Source organism: Abrus precatorius, unplaced genomic scaffold, assembly GCF_003935025.1.
Source record: "Abrus precatorius isolate BTA unplaced genomic scaffold, Abrus_2018 Scaffold8, whole genome shotgun sequence".
Taxonomy (NCBI): domain Eukaryota; kingdom Viridiplantae; phylum Streptophyta; class Magnoliopsida; order Fabales; family Fabaceae; genus Abrus; species Abrus precatorius.
Window position 1 is genome coordinate 10,024,148 of NW_020874428.1, and position 22,103 is coordinate 10,046,250.

The following is a 22,103-nucleotide window of genomic DNA, read 5'->3' on the forward strand; positions in this document are numbered from 1 at the left end:
AGTAAAATAGATGAAACTGGTATTATTTGATATGAAAAGGAAAATCAATATAATGAGTACTACTGCCAAAGAGCTAGGCTCTACAGAGAGCTAATCCTTTCCATCCATAACCAACTTCTCCCCACAAACCAAGACAAGACTTTTGAGTGTACTTTGTCTTCACTCACATACTTCTTAAGAACTTCCTCAAAGTTCACTCATCCTATAATTGCCCCAAGTGCTTAACTTTAGAGTTCTTAAGTGATAGGCCACCGACTAGTAATTGCATTTTGTTGGTATAAATAGTCTTAAGCAATTAATTTAAGCTATCTTCAACCGTATAGTCTCATGCCTACACAGTTTTTGGATCCCTCTTATTCCGATGTAAGTTCGATTCATTTATGTGCCCTTTTGTTAAGAGTCTAGTAGTATGTAATTTTTAGTTAATTTTAATCTTCTTATCTTCTTCTTTAACCTCTTATTTTTCATTTTTTCTTCAAAATTTATTAGAATTCTAGTTTTTAAGATTTATTTACCTTACTAATGTTATGGTAATGATTGTTGAAGTTTTGATATTGATTGCATGTTATTTAATGCCAAGGCACAGATCTATGTGTGCCAAGGCGCCACCCAAGTGTGACAATGTGCTCTCGGGTCATCTTGTGCCAAGGCTCAAGCTTGTGTGCGCTAAGGTGCTTATCATGATTAGCTAATGAAGTTGCAGGACTTTCAGTGCCAAAGCGCAAACGTTTGTGTACCAAGGCACAAAGTTACTGACGTGGACAAGAATACATATTGTGTATGATAAAAGAGGTTGTTAGGCACATTGTAAGGAAGCGGGGGTTTTTTGCGAGAGAGAACCAAAGGGAAACTCTTTTAGGGCAGGAAGACCAGACCCATACTTGAGGTCTTTAGAAAGAAAGATTGGAGAAGATTCTTAGACTCATTTTCTTCTCAAGAACATGGCTAAGGGAACCTGTCCTTCTTTTCTTACAATTTTCAGGTCTATAATGGATTGCTAAACATTTTGTAGTTAGGGTTGATGGATTCCTTTGGGATTGTGATGTAATTAGATTCTTGACTATAGTTTAAGCTTCTTTTGATGTTAGCTTGTAAATCCATTTTTAAAGCTTAGTATGAACTAGCTACTCATGCTTTGTTTTGATGAACCTTCTTGACATTGGAAAATGGAATGAGTAGTTGTGCTTCTTGATTTACTTGCCTCATCATTTAATTTTCTAGGAATAAAAATTATTGGGTGTGTGATCTTTTGGTTTCCTTGTGCTCTAAAACCTTAGACTCATACATTCACAGGCCACGCATTTATTTTCTGACGAGACTCCTGACTATACCTTTGCTTAAAGGGGCTGGGATAGCACATGTGTATCCGTGTTGCTAGGGCTAATTAGTGGTTATTTAAGCTATGAAGTCCTCAAGGGATCCCAGGGGCATTAGATATGAAAGTGAAATAAATGTGAAAGTGTGATATCTATTAAGTAGTATAGCAGTTGTATGATTATAATATATGCATTGTAACATATCGGTTGATGTTGTTATGATATATGTGTTGTAATATATTGACGGGTGCAATTAGGACACATGTATCATGACATATTGATTGACGTGGTATAATACATTCATTATGACATGCGGATTTGTAGAGAGATGCATGTTATGAAAGTAATAAATATGATTGATTAATTGTCTTGTGTGTGCTAGATGTAAATTTAAGTTTTATTTACTACGTTTAAGGTTTCAAAATCATTCCCTTAGAAATCTTAAACGTTTTGGAATTTTATGCAACTTTCATGAGAGGAAAGTGTAAGTTTTATTTTTATGAAATTCTCAAGTCCATGAATAAGAACAAAACAAATTTTTTTTTATTTTTATCTATTTTAGTTTATTTGTTATAAATTGATTTATTTTGAAAGATGAAATTGAAGATGTTACAACTATCCATTATGGAGAAGCTTGGTATTGGTGAAGTAAAATCAACTGCAGTTTCTCTCCAATTGGCATACTGATCAATTAAACATCCTTATGAAGTGGTGGTGGATGTATTGTGTAACGCTCCAAATTTTGTAATAGTATTTTAATATATTAATATAAGTGCATGTGTATTTTCATGTGTTTGTATGTTTGATTTACGTATATGGTGATATGCATGTATGTGTATGATGTGGACATGTATGAATGTGTGAATATGGTTGTGAAGAGGTCCGTATATTGTGGTTGAAATGTAATGTGGATTGTGATTAGGCTGGAGTTGATTGAATATATATGTACATATGTATATATACAGGTTGAATATGGGTGCTTGATGAAAAGAAATTTGTCGTGAATCCTCATCAAAATATAAACAGAAATTAATGTAATACTATGGTGCTAACCTAAGTCGACTCCAATGACAATGGTAGAGAATGTGCATCAAACATGTTAAAAATATTAATTACTAAAGCAATTAATTGGGAGGGGGTTTGTGTAGTTCCAAGGTTGAAATAAAGAACAAGAAGCAGAATTATAAAGTTCAATCAATAAAAAGTGGTAACCCCTAGTTCATTCATGTAGACTCTATCCCTATTCCTCTCAAGATTTAATACTCTTCCTCTCCTCCCAGAATTAAGTTAATTTAACAAGCGAAAATCAACCTTATGTTTCCATATGAATTAAGCAATTCAATGAACTCTAATCTCTCATTCCAAGATTACTCAATCTTAGAATTAAACCCAGAATTAAGCAATTCAAGTTTAGAATCTCATTAAAACGAATTGGGGTTCATTACGCAATGTCCCCCCATTCAACCGTTAATTCAATTCAAGAGTTTAGGAAGAAGAAATTCATGGGAGAAGAAGAACTATATTAACATTCAAACCCAGGAATTCAAGAGTCTAAATGAACTCTCTATGGATAACAAAAGGTTTAGCTCTCTATGAGGATGGGTCTTACAATTATCAAATGAAAATAAAGAGAAACCAATGACATTAATGCATAAAATTAAATAAGAATTAGGAAAAAAAATAGAAATCAAACCCTAGGTTGGTTCCTTGGCTGTTGATAGCCATGTCGCAGTGCTATCAAAAACTACTAAATTCCTCACAAAAAACATGCAGTTCAGGGAGCAACCTAGGTCATATCTCACAAGGATGCAATTGCACATTGCTCTAATCTCAATTATGCATAAAAGGTTGTATGTTTGGGGGTTTAAATGCAGAAACTGAATTGAGATGAAATGCAGAAAATGAAATTACAGAGAATGAAATGCAGAAAACGAAATTACAGAGAATTGAAATGCAGAAAACGAAATTGCACAGAATTGGAACCGAAAGTTAAAATCGAAATCCAGAGAACAAAAATCCAAAACTAAGATTGAATGAAAACCAAATTTGTTTAAATCTCTTCTGCACAACAAACAATTAATCAATTGATTGTTATACGATTAAGAACAATGCAGAATTCAATTGAACAATGCTTCTATACAATCGTAAAAATGTGAGATCGGAAAACAAACTCGGAGCATCAAAAACGTCTTGAACAAATGCGATCTGGACTTTGGCAATGAAATTGAAGGGGGAACATAGCAGAAATCATCTTGACTTTGTAGAATCTTAAACGTCTTTCAATTGTAATTGCAAAGGCATACGAATTCAGAATGGAAAAATGCAAGAAAAGAAGAAGAATGGTAAAAAAAAATGAGAGGTTCTATTAGAAGCGGGAAAGGTATTGCAAACTGAAAAACAAAAAAATGAATCAAAAGTCCTTCCCAATCAACCCCTGACCTTTATAAATACTAATCCTAAAAGAGCAAAAACCGAGTGGGCCAAAGTTGGGCCGAAATTAAATACAAAAGAACTGCAAAACAAAAGCAAAATAAAAACTATACAATAGTCAACTAAAAGTATAAACTTCTAAAATTCGTAGAAAATAGCTCCGGACTCCAAACATCACGATCCAAATATCCAAATTAAAGCCCCGGAAGTAAGGAATCCAATGCAAAAAGAATCAGCCAAAAAGGATATCTACAGAAAAAGTTATGGTCAAATTAGTAACCAAAGGTCAGAATAGAAAATATGAACAAAAGTATAGTATTTACGAAAATTCCTAATTATCAAGATAAATGTAAAAACATATTAAATGGAAGAAATAAGGGAATGAAAAGACATGCAAAGGATGCAATAAGACTAAAAATGTGGGAACAAAATATGAGCTATCAGCTGTCACCCAAGGTTGACCTAAGCTTTGCAAGCATTCCCAAAATGGCAAAAACTAAAAATGTAAAAAGACCCTCAACCCTAATTTCTAAAATTCTATTTATAGTGTAATGGTCGTAGCCCATAGTAGCTACTAGGAAAGTCATAGTAGCGTAGCCTCCATCCTGTCATCCCTCTCTAGAGTGTCCACTATGAGCTCAAAGTGATTATGCACAGCGCACGTAGCTACTATGGAATGAAAGTGACTAAGCGCAGGACCGGGTCAATTTGTCCTTCTCTGGAGTGTCCACTATGGGATCTAAAGTGGCTATGCACAAGCCCTCTTTAGTCTGGGGCCTCTGTAGTGTCTACTATGACTCTGAAAGTGATCACTTTAGGCTGCCCTCTAGATCTAGCTTATTGTAGTGTTCACTATCACTTCTAAATGTGGTCACTTTCAACTCAAATTTTCTCAAAGGCTAAAAGTCCATGGAATAAGCCTAGAAAATCCCACATAATTGTTCAAATGATCAAAATTGCAAATTATATCTATGTAAATCAATGTAAATTAGCCAAAAATTAAGAAATCTATTATATTTGACCAAAATGATGTTTTTATGTTATTTACACTTCCTAAGTCTACTTTTTCTATCAAAGAATACTAAAAAGACAAGTAAAAATTCAATAAAATGTCAGTGTTGCAGGGTATTCTCGCTGTAGCGAGAAAGCCCTACTACAGCGAGAATACCCTAGGCATAAGGTATGAAACTGTGTTGTTCTCGCTATAGTGAGAGGATTCTCATTATAGAGAGAAAGCACTGGGAGAGAAGGGTGAAACTGTTGCTTTCTCGCTGCAGCGAGAGTTCTCTTGCTGTAGTGAGAGGGCGATAGTGGAGGGTGCATTGCTGGGTGCAGTGCAACAAGAATATCTCATGGGATTTTCCCTATATTTTGCAATTAATATCCATGTAGGGGACGCTTTTATTGTTGGTCTACATTGTGGTCTTTGATTTGAGGTAAGGGGGAACTCTACCCTATCTCATTGCGTTTGAATTAGTTATTTTGCTATGTATTCCTATGTGAATGGCTGGGAATATGTGTGTTTTACTAGAATTGATCAAATTGTAGCGAGATTATAGTGAAATAGTTGTATAAAGCATAGTGTGATTGATGTTGAGTGTAATATGATAGTTGTGATGGGTGCTTTGTGTGTGATGAAATGAATGATTGTAGGAACATTGTGATGAAAACTGTGTGATTGAACATTATGTGGTGAAATATGACTGTTTGTACCTTCGATTGAGGATGAATAATATGAGATGATTGAAAGAGTGTGTGATGACATGTTGAATATAAATGTGGTTGTGTTTGAATGTGTTGGAATATCGTGAATGATTCAGCAATACACTAGAGGTGTGGAAGATGAGGGCGGTAGAAATACCTTAGGGAAGAGAAGGTGGTGGAGACACCAACAATGAGCGTGGGTGCACTACAGGCCACACACTCTCCTCCTGACTCGGCCTCTGACTAACACCTTTGTTGGGTGGCTCAATACCGCACACATTGTATCCGTGGAGCGGGAGCTATCCAGTGACCATCCATGGTGTGACCTGAGTAAGTCCCTGAGGTTGAGGGCATCAGAGAAACTATGATCACATTGCCACAGTGAGCGTGACTATATGCAGTGAGCACACGTGTGTGAGTGTGGGTTGATTGATGACGTAGTGAGTGCACCTGTTTGTGATTGAGAATGAATGTATTGTACTTGTTGACGCATGATAAAAAATATATTAGAAAATGTGTGGGATGGGCAAGGTGAGACTCTATAATTGTTTATATATGTGTGATAGTGTAGAGTACTCACTCTTACATTTATTTTTCAGGTGACCAAGACGATCAGCACCGGGCCCAGTGAAGGACGGATGAAACTGCTATATGGCTTAGAAATTTATTTTGAAAATTTGATGTATTAATTAAGTCTTGTAGCAATAATTGATATAAATTTGTAATCCATCTATATTTCAAAATATTTTATTGAACTGTGCTTTGAGAAACCATCTAAATGAAAAATTTTATTATTCCTAATTTTGCAAAATTTAATTATTTAGAACATTAAATTATGGTGTTACATATTGGTCAAAGTGGATAAATTCATTTTTCCAGTGGATTTCATTGTGTTGGACATGGATGAGGATGCAAAAGTACCTCTCATTCTTGGAAGACCATTTTTAGCAACTGGAAGAGCTCTCATTGATATTGAACAAGGAGAGTTAACATTGAGAGTGCAAGATGAAAATGTCACCTCCAATGTTTTTGAAGCTATGAAGCATTTGGATGATAAGGAGCATTGTTGGCACATTGATGTGGTTGATAATTTGGCTATGAGAAATTTAAGACAAGTTGCCTATGACAACTTTCTTGTGAAAGTTCTAGTGAATTCAGCCACTATGGAAGATGCGAATGATCTTGACATAGAAGAGTGTTTGCTTAATTTGGAAGCTTTGCCTATTGACACCTCCTAAATTTGGCAAAGTGAGGAGTTGAAAAATGATATAGATGCATAGCTAGAGAAGCCAAAAATTAAGCTGAATGAACTTCCCTCAAATCTGAAGTATGTCTTTCTGGATGAAAATGACACTAATCCTATCATAATTAATGACCAGTTAACACATTTAGAGGAAGAAAAGTTGCTCTGTGTGCTTGGAGAGCATAAAAAAGCCATTGGTTGGACAATCTCTGACTTGAAAGGGATAAGTCTAGCATTTTGTATGCACAAAATCATGTTGGAAGATAATTACAAGCCAGTGGTACAGCCTCAGAAGAGATTGAATCCTACAATGAAAAAGGTTGTAAAGAAAGAAGTTTTAAAGTTGCTTGAAGCTGGCATGATTTACCCAATTTCTTATAGTGCTTGGGTGAGCCCAGTACAAGTTGTGCCTAAGAAAGGTGGTATGACTGTGGTGCACAATGATAACAATGAGCTCATTCCCACTCGCACTATGACTGGTTAGAGGATGTGTATCGATTACTGAAGGCTAAATCAAGCTACAAGAAGGGATCATTTTTCACTCAAAAGATGATTCAGAGACTGGCCAACCATGCTTACTATTCCTTTCTTAATGGGTATTCTGGGTATAATCAGATCACAGTGGATCCTGAAGTCCAAGAGAAAATAGCATTCATATGTCCTTTTGGAGTTTTTGTATACTAGAGGTTGCCATTTGGGTTATGCAATGCACTAACAACATTTCAAAGGTGTATGCTTTCTATGTTCTGTGATATGATTGAAAAATTTATAGAGGTTTTCATGGATGATTTTTCAGTTTTTGGTTCATCTTTTGATACTTGCTTGACTAAGCTCTCTTTGTTTTTGAAGAGATGTATTGAGACTAATTTAATCCTTAATTGGGAGAAATGTCATTTCAAGGTCCGGGAAGGCATTGTGCTTGGTCATAAGATTTCTAGCAAGGGCATTGAAGTGGATAGAGCCAAAGTAGATGTCATTGAAAAATTAACCCGACCTATGAATATTAAGGGAATTAGCAGTTTTTTAGGACATGCAGGGTTTTATAGGCAGTTTATTAAAGATTTCTCTAAGATTGTTAAACCATTGTGTGTTCTATTAAATAAAGATGTGTCTTTTGATTTTAATGAAGAGTGTTTGCATGCATTCAATACTTTAAAGAAGAAATTAATTTCTACTCCCATTATTTTTGCACCTAATTAGAACTTGAAATTTGAACTAATGTGTGATGCAAGCGACTATGCAGTTAGGGCTGTTTTGGGAGAAAAGAAAGGGATAATTTTTCATGTCATTTACCATGCTAGAAAAGTTTTGAATGAAGCCCAACTAAATTATGCCACTACTGAAAAAAAGTTGCTTGCAGTTGTTTTTGCTTTTTGACAAGTTTAGATCATATCTTATTGGTTCTAAAATTGTGGTGTATAGTGATTATGTTGCATTAGAATATCTATTCAGAAAGGCTGATGCAAAACCAAGACTAATAAGATGGATTCTCTTATTGTAGGAATTTGACTTAGAAATAAAAGACAAAAATGCGTAGAGAATGTGGTGGCTGATCATTTGGCAAGGATAAAAGACGGAAGTGTCATTGTGAAGGAAAAGGAGATAATGTAGGAATTTCCAGATGAAAAGCTTTTGATGATAAAAAAGAGGCCATGGTTTGTAGATATGACAAATTTTAAGGCAGCAAATGTCATGCCCGAAGACCTTACATGGCAACAAAGAAAGAAATTTCTGCTTGATGCTAATCATTTTTTGTGGGATGATCCCTTTTTGTTCAAGATTTTCCCAGATGGATTACTCAGAAGATGTGTTTCCATAGAAGAAGCTCATAGCATTCTATGGCATTGCCATAGCTCACCATATAGAAGTCATTGTAATGGAGAAAGAATAGCCACTAAGGTGCTTCAAAGTGGATTTTATTGGCCTATACTTTTCAAGGATGCTCACTCATTTGCAAAGGCTTGTGACAATTGTCAAAGAGTGGGGAATATCTCAAAAAGAAATGAAATGCCCCTAACTAATATCTTAGAAGTTGAATTGTTTGATGTTTGGGGAATCAACTTCATAGGCCTATTTCCATCTTCCTTCTCTCATGTGTATATCCTAGTGGCAGTAGATTATGTCTCTCGTTGGGTGGAAGCCATTCCAACATCAACTAATGACTTAAGGGGTGGTAGTTTCATTCATTAAGAGGAATATGTTTTTTCAAGGTTTGGAGTTTCTCAAGCTTTAATTAGTGATGGAGGAAGTCATTTTTACAATTTGAAGTTGGAGAATGTGCTCAAGAAGTACAATGTTCATCATAAAATTGCAACTCCATACCACTCTCAAACAAGTGGTCAAGTTGAAGTGTCCAATAGAGAAATCAAGCGCATACTTGAAAAGACAGTGAATAATTCAAGGAAAGATTGGTTTAAAAAGTTACAATACACCTTATGGGCTTATAGAACTGCTTTCAAGACTGCCATTGGACTATCACCATATCAACTTGTGTATGAAAAAGCATGCCACTTGCCATTGGAGATGAAATACAAGGTTTTTTGGGCACTGATCAAGCTGCTAGTGAGAAAAGACTCATTCAGGTTAATGAACATGATGAAATGAGGCTTAATGCTTATGAGAATGCAAGAATATACAAGGAAAGGACCAAAACTTATCATGATAAAAACATTGTACATAGAAGTTTTGAGCCAAGTCAATTAGTCTTACTCTTTAACTCAAAACTTCGCTTATTTCCTGGAAAGCTAAAGTCTAGGTGGTCTGGACCTTTTATGGTAAAGGAAGTTTCCCTATTTGGTTCTATTGAAGTGCAAGAACCTGAATTGGGAAGAACTTTCAAGGTTAATGGCCAAAGGTTGAAATTATATCTTGGAGGAGGTGTAGATAGGCAAAGATCTTGTATATCCCTTTCATCTCCACCATAAAAGTTGGTCTTGTCAAGCTAAGGACAGTAAACAAGCACTCTATGGAAGGCAATCCATAAGTTTTTTATATCCTTTTCTTTTGTTTAGTGTAGTTCATTTAGCTTGCTCCTAGCACCATGCATAATAAGCACAATTCTGCATAATTGATGCATTTAGCATTGCCTTTGTAGATATGACATGTTTAGCTCATCATTTTGGTTGCTTAGAGTTTACTTATGCAATGCATATTTTATTGTGTTAGACAACGTTTTAGTTGCTAAGCATTATGGTTTGCATGTATAGATAATTTTTAGTTACATCATTGATGATAAGTTTTAGAGTGAACAATTTTATTGCATAAATTGCATCTACTGTTTATGATTTTGGTGCTCTGTTCAGCATTAAAGCACACAAGTCTCAGTGCCTTGGTCCAACTCAAAAATGAAGAAGTAGCTCTCAAAACATTTTGCGCCTAAGCACCAACTTCCTCATGCCTAGGCTTTCTTTTTTATTAGAAGTAAAGTTCTTTGGATGTTTCAAGCTCAAGTGCAACATAGTTTCACTTTATATTTTTCCAAACCCTTTTTCCCCTTTTGAGTCTCTTCTTCTCTCTGTTTTGTTAGAACCCTACTGTGTTACCAAAGTTTTGTGGGAATCCCCAATCACCATTACCTCTCTTATTCCCTATTTTCCCTTTTTCCTTCTTCCACATTTCATCAACATCTCATAATGCCTCTAAGAAAAAAAAAACCAAAAAGTTACAGATTCCATATCAAAAGAAAAATGGAAAAATAATCATAACCATAAAAGGCCCCAAAATTCTCAGACAAATCTACTTGGAGAATTCAATTCATACAAATTTATCTCATCTGTCCATGAGAATCAGTTCAACACCCATACAGTGACGCGACAATTTGTTTGAGAAAGGGGATTTTTGTTGGGACCAGAGGAGTATCTTGAGATTAGGGCAGAGATAAAAATAAGAGGTTGGCAACAACTAGTAACCCCACCAGGAATGAACAAAGGACATTATTGATGGTGTCCACAAAAGTTGCAGAATTGATTTGATACACCATTACAAAGAGATAGGGGAGTATTTATTGTCTTAAAATATATCCTAAGATTGTGTTAATCGATTGTCTATGTCATTGTTTGTTTGTTTATTTATTTGTTGTTCATTGCTCTTCTAGCTCAGCTCATAATGCCATGTGATATTATTTTAGTTTGAGAACTTATGCCAAATTTCAGTTGCTCTGGCAAATTCTTGGAATCTGTTGATGAAAAAGTATTTTGCTAAAGATGATTAGTGCATCTCTCTTCCAAACAAAAATGTTTTAGAAGTAGTTCATGCGCAAATTTTCATGCTTTCTTGAAATTGATGTGTTAAAAATTAGCAAAAGAAAAAAAACAAATTATATAGATATAGTAGGGGCTCTGCTTCACTACTTACAATGTCTTGATTAACCAGGGGGTGGGGTTAATCACCTGAATCACTTGAGTGAAAGAGAATTGCTAAGTAAGAGTAAGCCATTGAAGCTTAATCAGTCGAATGTGGGATTAGGCAATGTTCTTTCACCACATCGTGAAACCCCTATCCAAAACAAAAGGAGAAAATAAAAGAAAAAAAAAGCAAGAAAAAAAAAAGTATTCATATTCAGTTTCAGTAACCAACTTCGATATAATTATTGATTTTTAAGGGTTGTATAAAGGTTTGCATTTGTACTTACTTCTGAATTTACTTGATTTCCCTAAATGCCCTGTTTGATTTGGCTTAATACTTATAATCTACTATTCCAATTCTTTGCTTTAGCCACTTATCTCTTTTGGAATGATTGTTCTCTTATTAAGATTTTTTCACTATTTATTTGAGCTGTGTTTAAAATTATATGTTTGTTAGTTGTTTATGTTTGCTTAGAGACAAGCAAAAAGCTAAGTGTGGGAGAGTTTGTTAAGAGTCTAGTAGTATGTAGTTTTAGTTAATTTTAATCCTCTTTACTTTTTCTTTAACTTTTTATTTTTCATTATTTCTACCAAATTTATTAGAATTCTAGTTTTTAAAATTTTCTTACCTTACTAATGTTTTGGTGAAAATTGTTGAAATTTGGATATTAATTGCAAGTTATTCAGTGCCAAGGCACAACTATGCGTGCCAAGGCACCACCCAAGTGTGACAATGTGCTCTCGGGTCACCTTGTGCCAAGGCTCAAGGTTGTGTGTGCTAAGGCGCTTATCACGATTAGCTAATGAAGTTGCAGGACTTTCAACACCAAAGCATAGACATTTGTGTACCAAGGCGCAAAGTTACTGACGTGGACAAGAATACATATTGTGTAAGATAAAAGAGGTTGTTAGGCACATTGTAAGGAAGCAGGGGTTTTTTGCGAGAGAGAACCAAGGGGCAACTCTTTTAGGGCAGGAAGACCAGACCCATACTTGGGTCTTTGGAAAGAAAGATTAAAGAAGATTCTCAAATTCATTTTCTTCTCAAGAACATAGCTAAGGGAACCTCTCCTTCTTTTCTTGCGATTTTCATGTCTATGATGGATTGCTAAACATTTTGCAGTTAGGGTTGATGGATTTCTTTGGGATTGTGATGTAAATAGATTCTTGAATCTAGTTTAAGCTTCTTTTAATGTTAGCTTGTAAATTTATTTTTAATGCTTGGTATGAACTAGCTACTCATGCTTTGTTTTGATGAACCTTCTTGACATTGGAAAATGGAATGAGTAGTTGTGCTTCTTGATTTACTTGCCTTATCATTTAATTTTCTAGGAATATAAATTATTGGGTGTGTGATATTTTGTTTTACTTGTGCTCTAAAACCTTAGACTCATATATTTGGAATTAAGGAATTAATCTTTGTAAGAGAATTTGTATACCAAGAAATTGGATATAAATTAATTTAGTGAAAATTTTTCTTAACATCTTTAGAACAGCTTGAACTAGTAAGGAAGTTTAGTTTATCACATGAAAAATGGGTGAAGTCTAATCCTAACTATCTTGTCATTAAATTTTCTCATCTTATTTTATATTTTTTGTTGTTTATTCACTTGCAAATTGAATGAAATCAATTTATATTTTAGAGTCTCCTTTAATCCTAATCGCATTCAATTAGTTCAATTTAGTGAATCAATACGTGTTTGCATCAATCTCTGTGGGAACGATACTTTACTTTCACTATATTACTTGTACGATTCAGTGCACTTGCTGAAGGTGTTGTTAACCACCGAAAGCCTACCAGGTAGCTGCTAAGAGACAGGCCACTGAAAAGTAAATGCATTTTGTTGGTATATGTAGTCCTAATTAATTAATTTAAGTTATCCTCAACTGTATAGTCTCATACCTACACAGCCTTTGGATCCTTCTCATTCTGGTGTAAGTTTGATTCATTCATGTGCCTCTTGATGAATCCACTTTTTACTATATTTTTACTTGCCTTTTTGGTGCTCCTTGATAGAAAAAATGGACTTAGATAGTGCAAATAATATAGAAATCACATTTTGAGTAAATATCATAGGTTTATTAATTTTTGGTTAATTTGCATTTAATTACATAGATATAGATTGCAATTTTAATTGTCTTGATAATTTTGCAAAGTCCCCAAGTTAATTTTGAGAAATCTTGGCCCTTGGATGAAAGTTGCCCCCAAAGTAGCCACTTTCAGGAGAAAAAATAGCAACTACAGCAAGTCTGGGCATTAAAGGTTCCAAAGTAGCTACTTTCAACCTTCATAGTAGCAACTCTAGAAAGCTCTAGGGACGCCATTTGAGAAGCAGTTTGTGCGTGGTCACTATTGTCTTTCATAGTGGCTACGCACATCCAAAGTAGCCACTTTCAACCTTCATAGTAGCAACTCCAGAAAGCTCCAGGACGCCACTTTTGGAAGCAATTTGCGCGTGGTCACTATTGCCCTTCATAGTGGCTATGCGCATCCAAAGTAGCTACTTTCAGCATGAAAAGTAGCAACTCCAGAGAATTGGCAAGCTTACGTAAATATGCGTGTGGACACTTTCAAGGGCCAAAGTGGACACTTTCAAAGGCAAAAGTGGACACTTTGCTGACATGTCCTCCACTATAAATAGACTTTAGGAATTAGGGTACGGGGACTTGAACATTTATTTTTCTTTGCCAAATTAGGACATTTTCTTTCCAGAGCTTTGGAGCCTTGGGTGACAGCCAGGGGTTCATTATAGGTTTGATTTCCAATTTCCCTTTGATTCTCATTGAGTTTACATTAATGTTGCTTACGTTTCTACATTTCTTTCTTTTATTTGTGACGCCCATCCATATAGAGGGCTAAATTCTCTTGTAATTCCTAGTCAACTTATATGGTTCTTGAATTCTTGGGGTTTAATGGCAATATTACTCTTTCTTTCCTTGGATCTATTAACCCCAATCTCTGAATGAAATGAAATTTACATGAGGGGAACATTGCTTAATGAACCATAAATTACCTAAACGAAATTCTAATCCAAAATTGCTTAATTTTGATTAATCTTTGAGATTGCTTAATCTTAGGGATAGAGATTGGAGCCCATTAAGATGCTTAATTTTAATTGGGATGCTAAAGTTAATTTATGCTTGATAGATTAACTTAATTCAAGGGAAAAATAAGGGATTATTGAATCATTTGAAAGAATAGGGATAGAACTCATTGATTGACTAGGGATTACTCTCCTTAATTGATTGAATTTCACTAGTTTACATTTTTCTCTTGATTAAAATCTGGAAATTGACAAACCTCCCCCCAATTTACTTGCTTTCAATTCTATGTTTACACTTGTTCGATGTATGTTCCCAACCAAAAATTCCTTGGAGACGACCTAGGACAACACCCTAGTACTGCATTCATTTCTTTGCATATTTGATGAGGATTAACAACAATCTTTGTGCATAACGAGTAGCGAAATTCGTTTCATCAAATTGGCATCGTTGCCAGGGAATTTTTGGTGCTGAACTTATGTTGAACATGATTAGTGTTCTGTTTTTGTGTTTTGCATGTTAGTGTGTTAGTTTCATTTTTTGAGTTTTTGTATTGTGTTGATAGCCATACAAATTTTGTGGCCTGTTTCTGCATTGTTATTGCAAGATTTTCTACATCATTTCTTTCATTCAAGTGCTGCAATTTTTCAATTACTCACTTTCAATTTTCTGCACTCATTTTGCTGCATTATACTCTGTTTTTCTGTACTTTTGCTGCATAATTCTACAGAGAGATTTCAAATTGTTCTTGTTATTTCATTTACTCAATTTGCTTTCAATTTAGTTAGTTGATATCTAGTGCATGACCGATCAAACCCTGCGGATTTGTATCCATTAGACCAGGAGATTGATAGGACTTTTCATAGGAACATTAAGACACATAGGGATCACTCTGATCACTCTGAACACTCTGAACCATCATCATCTCCTACTGCAACTTTGCAATCTGTGACACCAATTTCTGTTTACTCTTCTACGTTTTCACTTGACTCTAGTTTTGGAGCAATGACAGGTGATGAGAGAACTCTTAAGGAGCTAGCTGCACCGGATGTCACATACCAAACATTGTGCATCCAATATCCAAATGTAGACGCCCCTTTTGTTTTGAAAACTAGATTAATTCACCTTCTACCTAAATTCCATGGTTTTGCAGGTGAAGACCCTCACAAACACTTGAAGGAGTTTCACATTGTATGTTCCACCATGAGACCTCAAGGTGTTCCGGAGGAGCATGTCAAATTGAAGGCTTTTCCTTTCTCATTAATGGACACCGCGAAGGACTGGCTCTACTATCTCCCTCCCGGATCTATTACAAGTTGGGACAACCTCAAAAGACTCTTTCTAGAGAAGTTCTTTCCAGCCTCCCGAGCTGCATCCATAAGAAAGGAAATTTGTGCAATTAGACAGCTAGAAAGAGAAACTCTCTATGAATACTGGGAGAGGTTTAAAAGACTATGTGCCAGCTACCCCCACCACCAAATCAGCGATCAATTGCTGATCCAGTGCTTCTGTAAGGGATTACACCCAATGGATAGGAGTATGATCGATGCAGCGAGTGGAGGAGCCTTGGTAGACAAGACCCCTGTGGTAGCCAGGAACTTGATAGAAAACATGGCTACCAATTCCCAGCAATTTGCAACTAGACAGAATTCTTGTGTTACTAGAGGTGTGCATGAAGTTTAAGTTGCAGAACCAAACAAATTGGAGCATAAGATTGATGAGCTTGCCTCCATGGTAAACCAATTAGCTGTAATGCAAAAGAGTGCTGTCTCTGCAACACCTCCACCACCAGTTCCAACTACGCTTTGCAGAATATGCTCAGCTGCGGATCATTACATAGACAGTTGTCCTACATTGCAGGAGTCAGACACTCCTGAAGGTAACCCCCAAGCCTATGCTGCAAATATTTACACTAACAAATTTCCTTTTCAGCAGCCACAGCAACAACCAAGTTGGGATCTTTCTTCAAACTGGTATAACCCGGGCTGAAGAAATCATCCAACTTGAGGTGGGGAGGAAATTCCAACCAGCCAAATCAGCAAAGCAACAACTACCAAGCTGGTCAAGGCAGGCCACATCAGCCACGCCAATGGAATGATCAACAACATGGGCAACAACCTCACCAGTAGCAGTAAGCGTCCTCATCCCAAGCCTCTTCCTGTCAGAAGAATGAGCCTTCATTGGAAGAGCTTGTGAAGCAGATGGCCATGAGCAACATTAATTTTCAACAGCAAACAGAGGCCAGTATCAGAACAATTGAGAACCAGATGGGACAGTTAACTTCCTCTATAAATCAAATTCAGTCCCAAGGTTCAGGCAACCTCCCAGCACAGACAGTCACAAACCCAAAGAATGTCAGTGCAATTACTCTGCGATCTGGGAAGGTGATGCAAGAGCCTGAAATGCCTAGGGAGAAGGAGATCCCACACCCCTTGGTTGATGAAAGGGAGGAAGAAAATGCACCCACCACTCAAGAAGTGGTAAAAGAAGCTGAAAGGGCAATTCTACCACCTTTTCCTCAAAGGGTTATGATCCCCAAACCAAGTAAGAAAGCTGAGGAGAGTAATAAAGAAATCTTGGACACCTTCAGAAATGATAAGGTAAATATACCCTTGCTGGAGGCAATTAAACAAATACCTAAGTATACCAAGTTCTTGAAAGATTTGTGTACACATAGAAGGCATCTGAAGGGTAATGAGAGAGTCAACATGGGTAGGAATGTTTCTGCACTTTTTGAGAAACAGAGAACCACAATGCCTGAGAAGTGTAAAGACCCAAGAACATTTACTATTCCATGCATCATTGGTAATAATAGGATAGACAATGCCATGTTAGATTGAGGAGCATCCATTAATGTTATGCCATTGTCTATTTTTTCCTCTCTATCTCTTGGTTCTTTACAGCCCACAGGTGTAGTAATTCAGTTGGCCAATAGAAGCACAATACATCCAGCTGGACTTGTTGAAGATGTGTTAGTGAAGGTGAATGACCTCATCTTCCCAGCTGACTTCTACATCCTTGACATGCAAGAAGAAGAGTCACTCAAAAATTATGCACCGATAATTTTGGGAAGACCGTTCTTGAAAACTGCAAGAACGAAGATTGATGTACATGCCGGTTCACTCACCATGGAATTTGGGGAGAACATTGTGCACTTCAACATATTGGATGCCATGAAACATCTGATTGAAGAACATTCTGTCTTCCATATTGATGTGTTTGATGCATTAGTGGATGAGAGCTAGACCAAAATTTTGAGAAATCCTTTCCTTAATTTTTCCCATTGTGTAGATGCTTTTGTTTGTGAATCATATGAAAATTCTTTGTATGATACTTGTGCTGAAAATTCTGATTATTTGAATGAAAGTTCTGAAATTTTTAGTGTTGATGATTCCATAGGGGTACAATGTGAAGTATTGGATTTAGCAAATACAGTTGAATCTAACCCCTTTGATTTGAATGTTGCAGAGATGTTGTCAAATGAAAATGCTAAATCACTTCCCTCTATAGAGCAACCTCCCACATTGGAGTTAAAGCCTTTACCGGAGCATCTGAAATATGTCTATTTGGAACCAAATGAGAAGCTCCCAGTTATCATCTCCACCAAGCTTGATAGTGATCAAGAGGAGAAGTTGCTAGAAGTGATCAAGAAGCACAAAAGAGCCATTGGGTGGACACTTGCTGATATACCAGGAATTAGTCCCTCCATGTGCATGCACAGAATTTTGTTGGAAGAGGATGCTAAACCGGTGAGACAACCTCAAAGGAGGGTGAATCCCATCATCTTAGATGTGGTGAAGAAGGAAGTCACCAAGTTGCTTCAAGCTGGGATCATATACCCAATTTCTGATAGCACCTGGGTTAGCCCTGTGCAAGTGGTCCCAAAGAAATCTGGACTTACTGTGGTCAGGAATGAGAAGAATGAAATGATACCTACCAGAATCCAGAACAGTTGGAGAGTCTGCATAGACTACAGGCGGCTGAACCAGGCAACAAGGAAAGACCACTTCCCACTACCCTTCATTGATCAAATGCTTGAAAGATTGGCAGGTAAGTCCTAGTATTACTTTTTAGATGGTTACTCTGGTTATTTCCAAATATGTATTGCCCCTCAAGACCAGGAGAAAACCACATTTACATGTCCCTTTGGCACCTTCGCTTATCGAAGAATGCCTTTTGGCCTATGTAATGCTCCTGGCACATTCCAGAGATGCATGTTGAGTATTTTTTTCTGATTTAGTGGAGCATTACATAGAGGTCTTCATGGACGATTTCAAAGTTTATGGCACATCCTTTCATGCATGTTTAGTCAATTTAGAAAAAGTCTTGAAGAGGTGTATTGAAACTAACCTTGTACGTAACTTTGAGAAATGTCATTTCATCGTAGAGCAGGGTGTAGTTCTAGGCCATATAATCTCTGAAAAAGGCATTGAGGTTGATCCTGCAAAATTGGATGTTATTTCACAGCTTTCTTACCCCTCATGTGTGAGGGAGGTTCGTTCTTTTTTGGGCCATGCAGGATTTTACAGGAGGTTCATCCAGAATTTCTCTAAGATTGCAATTCTCTTTCGAAGCTGCTGCAAAAAGATGCTGAATTCAAATTTGATGAGGACTGCAAGGAGGCTTTCAACTTCCTTAAAAAAGCCTTAACCACCACACCAATTATCCAACCTCCAGATTGGTCAATACCCTTTGAGCTGATGTGTGATGCCTCAAATTATGCAGTGGGAGCTGTCCTTGCACAGCTGGTTGGTAAGGTCCCTCATGTCATTTATTATGCTTCTAGGACCTTAGACACTGCACAATCCAATTACACCACAACTGAAAAGGAATTGTTGGCCATAGTGTTTGCATTAGATAAATTCAGATCATATCTGTTAGGATCAAAAGTTGTGGTTTTCACTGATCATTCTGCTTTGAAGTTTTTGCTAAAAAAGACAGATTCTAAACCCAGGCTAATAAGGTGGATGCTCTTACTTCAAGAATTTGACTTGGAGATTAAAGACAGAAGTAGAGCACAAAACTTGGTAGCAGACCATTTAAGCAGAATAGAGGGAGTCCCTGAACTCATTCCCCTCAAGGATGATTTCCCTGATGAACAACTTTTAGAGTTGTGCACATCACATGTACCTTGGTATGCTGATTTGGTTAATTTTTTGGTTGCAAGAGTTTTCCCTGCAAATGCATAAAAAATTCAAAGGGACAAGATCAAGAGCGATGCCAAGCACTATGTGTGGGACGACCCTTACTTATGGAAGTTCTATAATGATCAAGTGATCAGAAGATGCGTCCCTGATGAAGAGATCTCATCCATATTGTAGTTTTGCCACAATTCGGTTGTGGGAGGACACCTTGGACCTCAAAGAACAGCAAGAAAGGTGTTGGACTCAGGATTGTACTGGCCCTCTCAAAGACTCTTGGCGAACATATTCTGTCTGTGAGAGCTACCAGAAGTCAGGAGGAATGATCACCAAGAGACAAGAAATGCCTCAGCAACCTATCCTATACTGTGACATCTTTGATGTCTGGGGTATTGACTTCATGGGCCCCTTTCCCTCTTCTTTTGGTTTCTTGTACATTTTACTTACTGTTGACTATGTTTCAAAATGGGTAGAAGCTAAAGCCACCAAGACTAATGATGCTTGAGTTGTTGCAGAATTTGTTCGCTCCAACTTATTTTGCAGGTTTGGCATCCCACGTGCCATCATTAGTGACCAAGGAAGTCATTTTTGCAACAAGACAATGGAAGTTCTGCTGAGAAAATATGGAGTTCTGCACAAAGTTTTCACAGCCTACCATCCTCAAACGAATGGCCAGGCCGAACTCTCCAACAGAGAGATTAAGAAAATACTTGAAAGAGTTGTGCAGCCCCACAGAAAAGATTAGAGCCGTAGGCTAGATGATGCCTTGTGGGCACACAGGACTGCATTCAAAGCACCTTTGGGCATGTCTCCTTACAGAATAATCTTTGGCAAAGCTTGCCATTTACCAGTGGAGATAGAGCACAAGGCATACTGGGTAGTGAAGGCTTGTAATCTGCCCTATGACTCAGCCGGAGAGCAAAGAAAGCTTCAATTGCAAGAGCTGGAAGAGTTACGTCTAGAGGCATATGAAAATTTCAGAATTTATAAGGATAAAACCAAGAGGTACCATGACAAGTTGATAGCCAGAAAAGAATTCTGTGCTGGTCAAAAGGTGCTCTTGTTTAATTCTCGCCTCAAATTTATGCCTGAAAAGCTTCGCTCAAGGTGGATTGGTCCATTTATAGTCACACAAGTGTTTCCTAATGGTGCAGTGGAAATCAAGAGTGACTCCACTAACAAATGTTTCAAAGTGAATGGACATCGCCTGAAGTATTTTTTGGAGAACTCAGTTCCCTTGGAAGAGATCGAAGAGGTGGATGTGTAGTCCCCCATCATTTCCTTCAACCAAGACCCCTGTCATGAGTAAATCACTTTGCACGTCAAGCTAATGACGTTAAAGAAGCGCTCTGTGAGAGGCAACTCACACGCGAATAAGGAATTTTGTTCTTTCCCTTTGTATTCTTTCAATTAACTTTTTGGTTTTATTTGTTTTCATTTGTAGAGTAGATCTCTTATACAATTCAATTTTGTGTAAATAATTTTCTGTGAACTCAGAATTTTTGCAGGGATTGTGGCAGCAACAAACACTTTGGGTACTCATTCATGCTTGGTACAATTTGTTTTTCGTGAGAGTGGCCACTTTCATAGGCCATAGTGGTCACTTTGGCTCAAGGTAAGCATGTTTCTCTCTGTAGTTCCCACGTTTAAGAGTGAAAGTGGCTACTTTGACACCCAAGGGGTCAATAATTTGTGCGTGGACACTTTCAAGTCCAATAGTAGCCACGCGCAAATTCACCTTAAATTTTGGCTTCACTGTAGTTGTCACTTTCTTAATTGAAAGTGGCCGCGCACACTTGTCCCTCAAAGGAACCCATTGTAGTTCCCACTTTCAAACCCAATAGTAGCCACGCGCATATGCCCACAAAGAGGAACTCACTGTAGTTGCCACTTTCTCATTTAAAAGTGGCCATGCGCACCATTTCTTGGGCCAGCTCACTACGCGCAGCCCCTAAAATCTTTGAAAGTTACAACGCCCAGCTCACACACACTCACAACACACACTCACGACGCACACCCACAAACACCCACTCACTCCATTCATTCACGTCGCAACTTCCGACACACCTCACCACCCCTCCACCTCGCAATTGAGTTTTTGCACCTCCAATTCTCACATTTCCACTTCCGCCACCACACCCAAAGCTCTAAGCAAGGTAAATCTCTCAATCTCTCTTAATTCGTGGGTTAGGGTTCTTGGATCCCCAATTTGGGGCTTTTTAATTGTGCCCTTATATGTTGAAATTTATGTGAATTTCTTGTTTAATTAAGCATTCTTGTATGAATTAGAGTGGGTGAGGTCCTTTACTTGCACCCAAAGGCCATGTGTGGCTGCCACCATGTTCAATGTTCCCACTTTTGTCTCCAAAAGTGGCCACGCCCATTTCCATTTGGTATGAATCTCATTTGCTGTTTTTGTTATGCCCCTCCCATTATTTTTATGTTTTCAAACATGCCCATCATGCCATTCCTTTTCATATTCATGCATGTTGATGTCTAAATTCGGTTCATGTCCATTTACATTGAGTTCTAACTTCTCCATTTTGCTGTTTTGCTTCTCAAATTTCATGTTATTTTGCTGTTGCTACACTTGATTCTCATGCTCCTTCTATAATTAGCTCTGATTGTTGGCCTTTCTGGGTGTTGAACATATTTTTCATGACTTTAATTTTACTATTACTGTGTTATGGCCCTTAAACTTAGCAGCCACATTGTGTTCTACAGTCAATTGCTATACAAGATGAACGTTTGCCACACCATTTATTTTGTACTTAATTGCAATTGTATGTATCATTTGAGCCCTATGCTTTGCCATAGAATTCATCTTTCATGGACTGCAGCGTGTTTTGACTATGTACCATGATCAACATTGAATACTCTTTGA

General features: G+C 37.1%; 1 protein-coding gene across 1 annotated transcript; it reads left to right on the forward strand.

Moving 5' to 3' along the window:
• Window positions 1-9,197: 9,197 nt before the first annotated feature.
• Window positions 9,198-9,617, forward strand: LOC113874199. Its single transcript, XM_027512422.1, has one exon. The coding sequence runs from the start codon at window positions 9,198-9,200 to the stop codon at window positions 9,615-9,617; it is 420 nt and encodes a 139-aa protein (XP_027368223.1).
• Window positions 9,618-22,103: the final 12,486 nt, after the last annotated feature.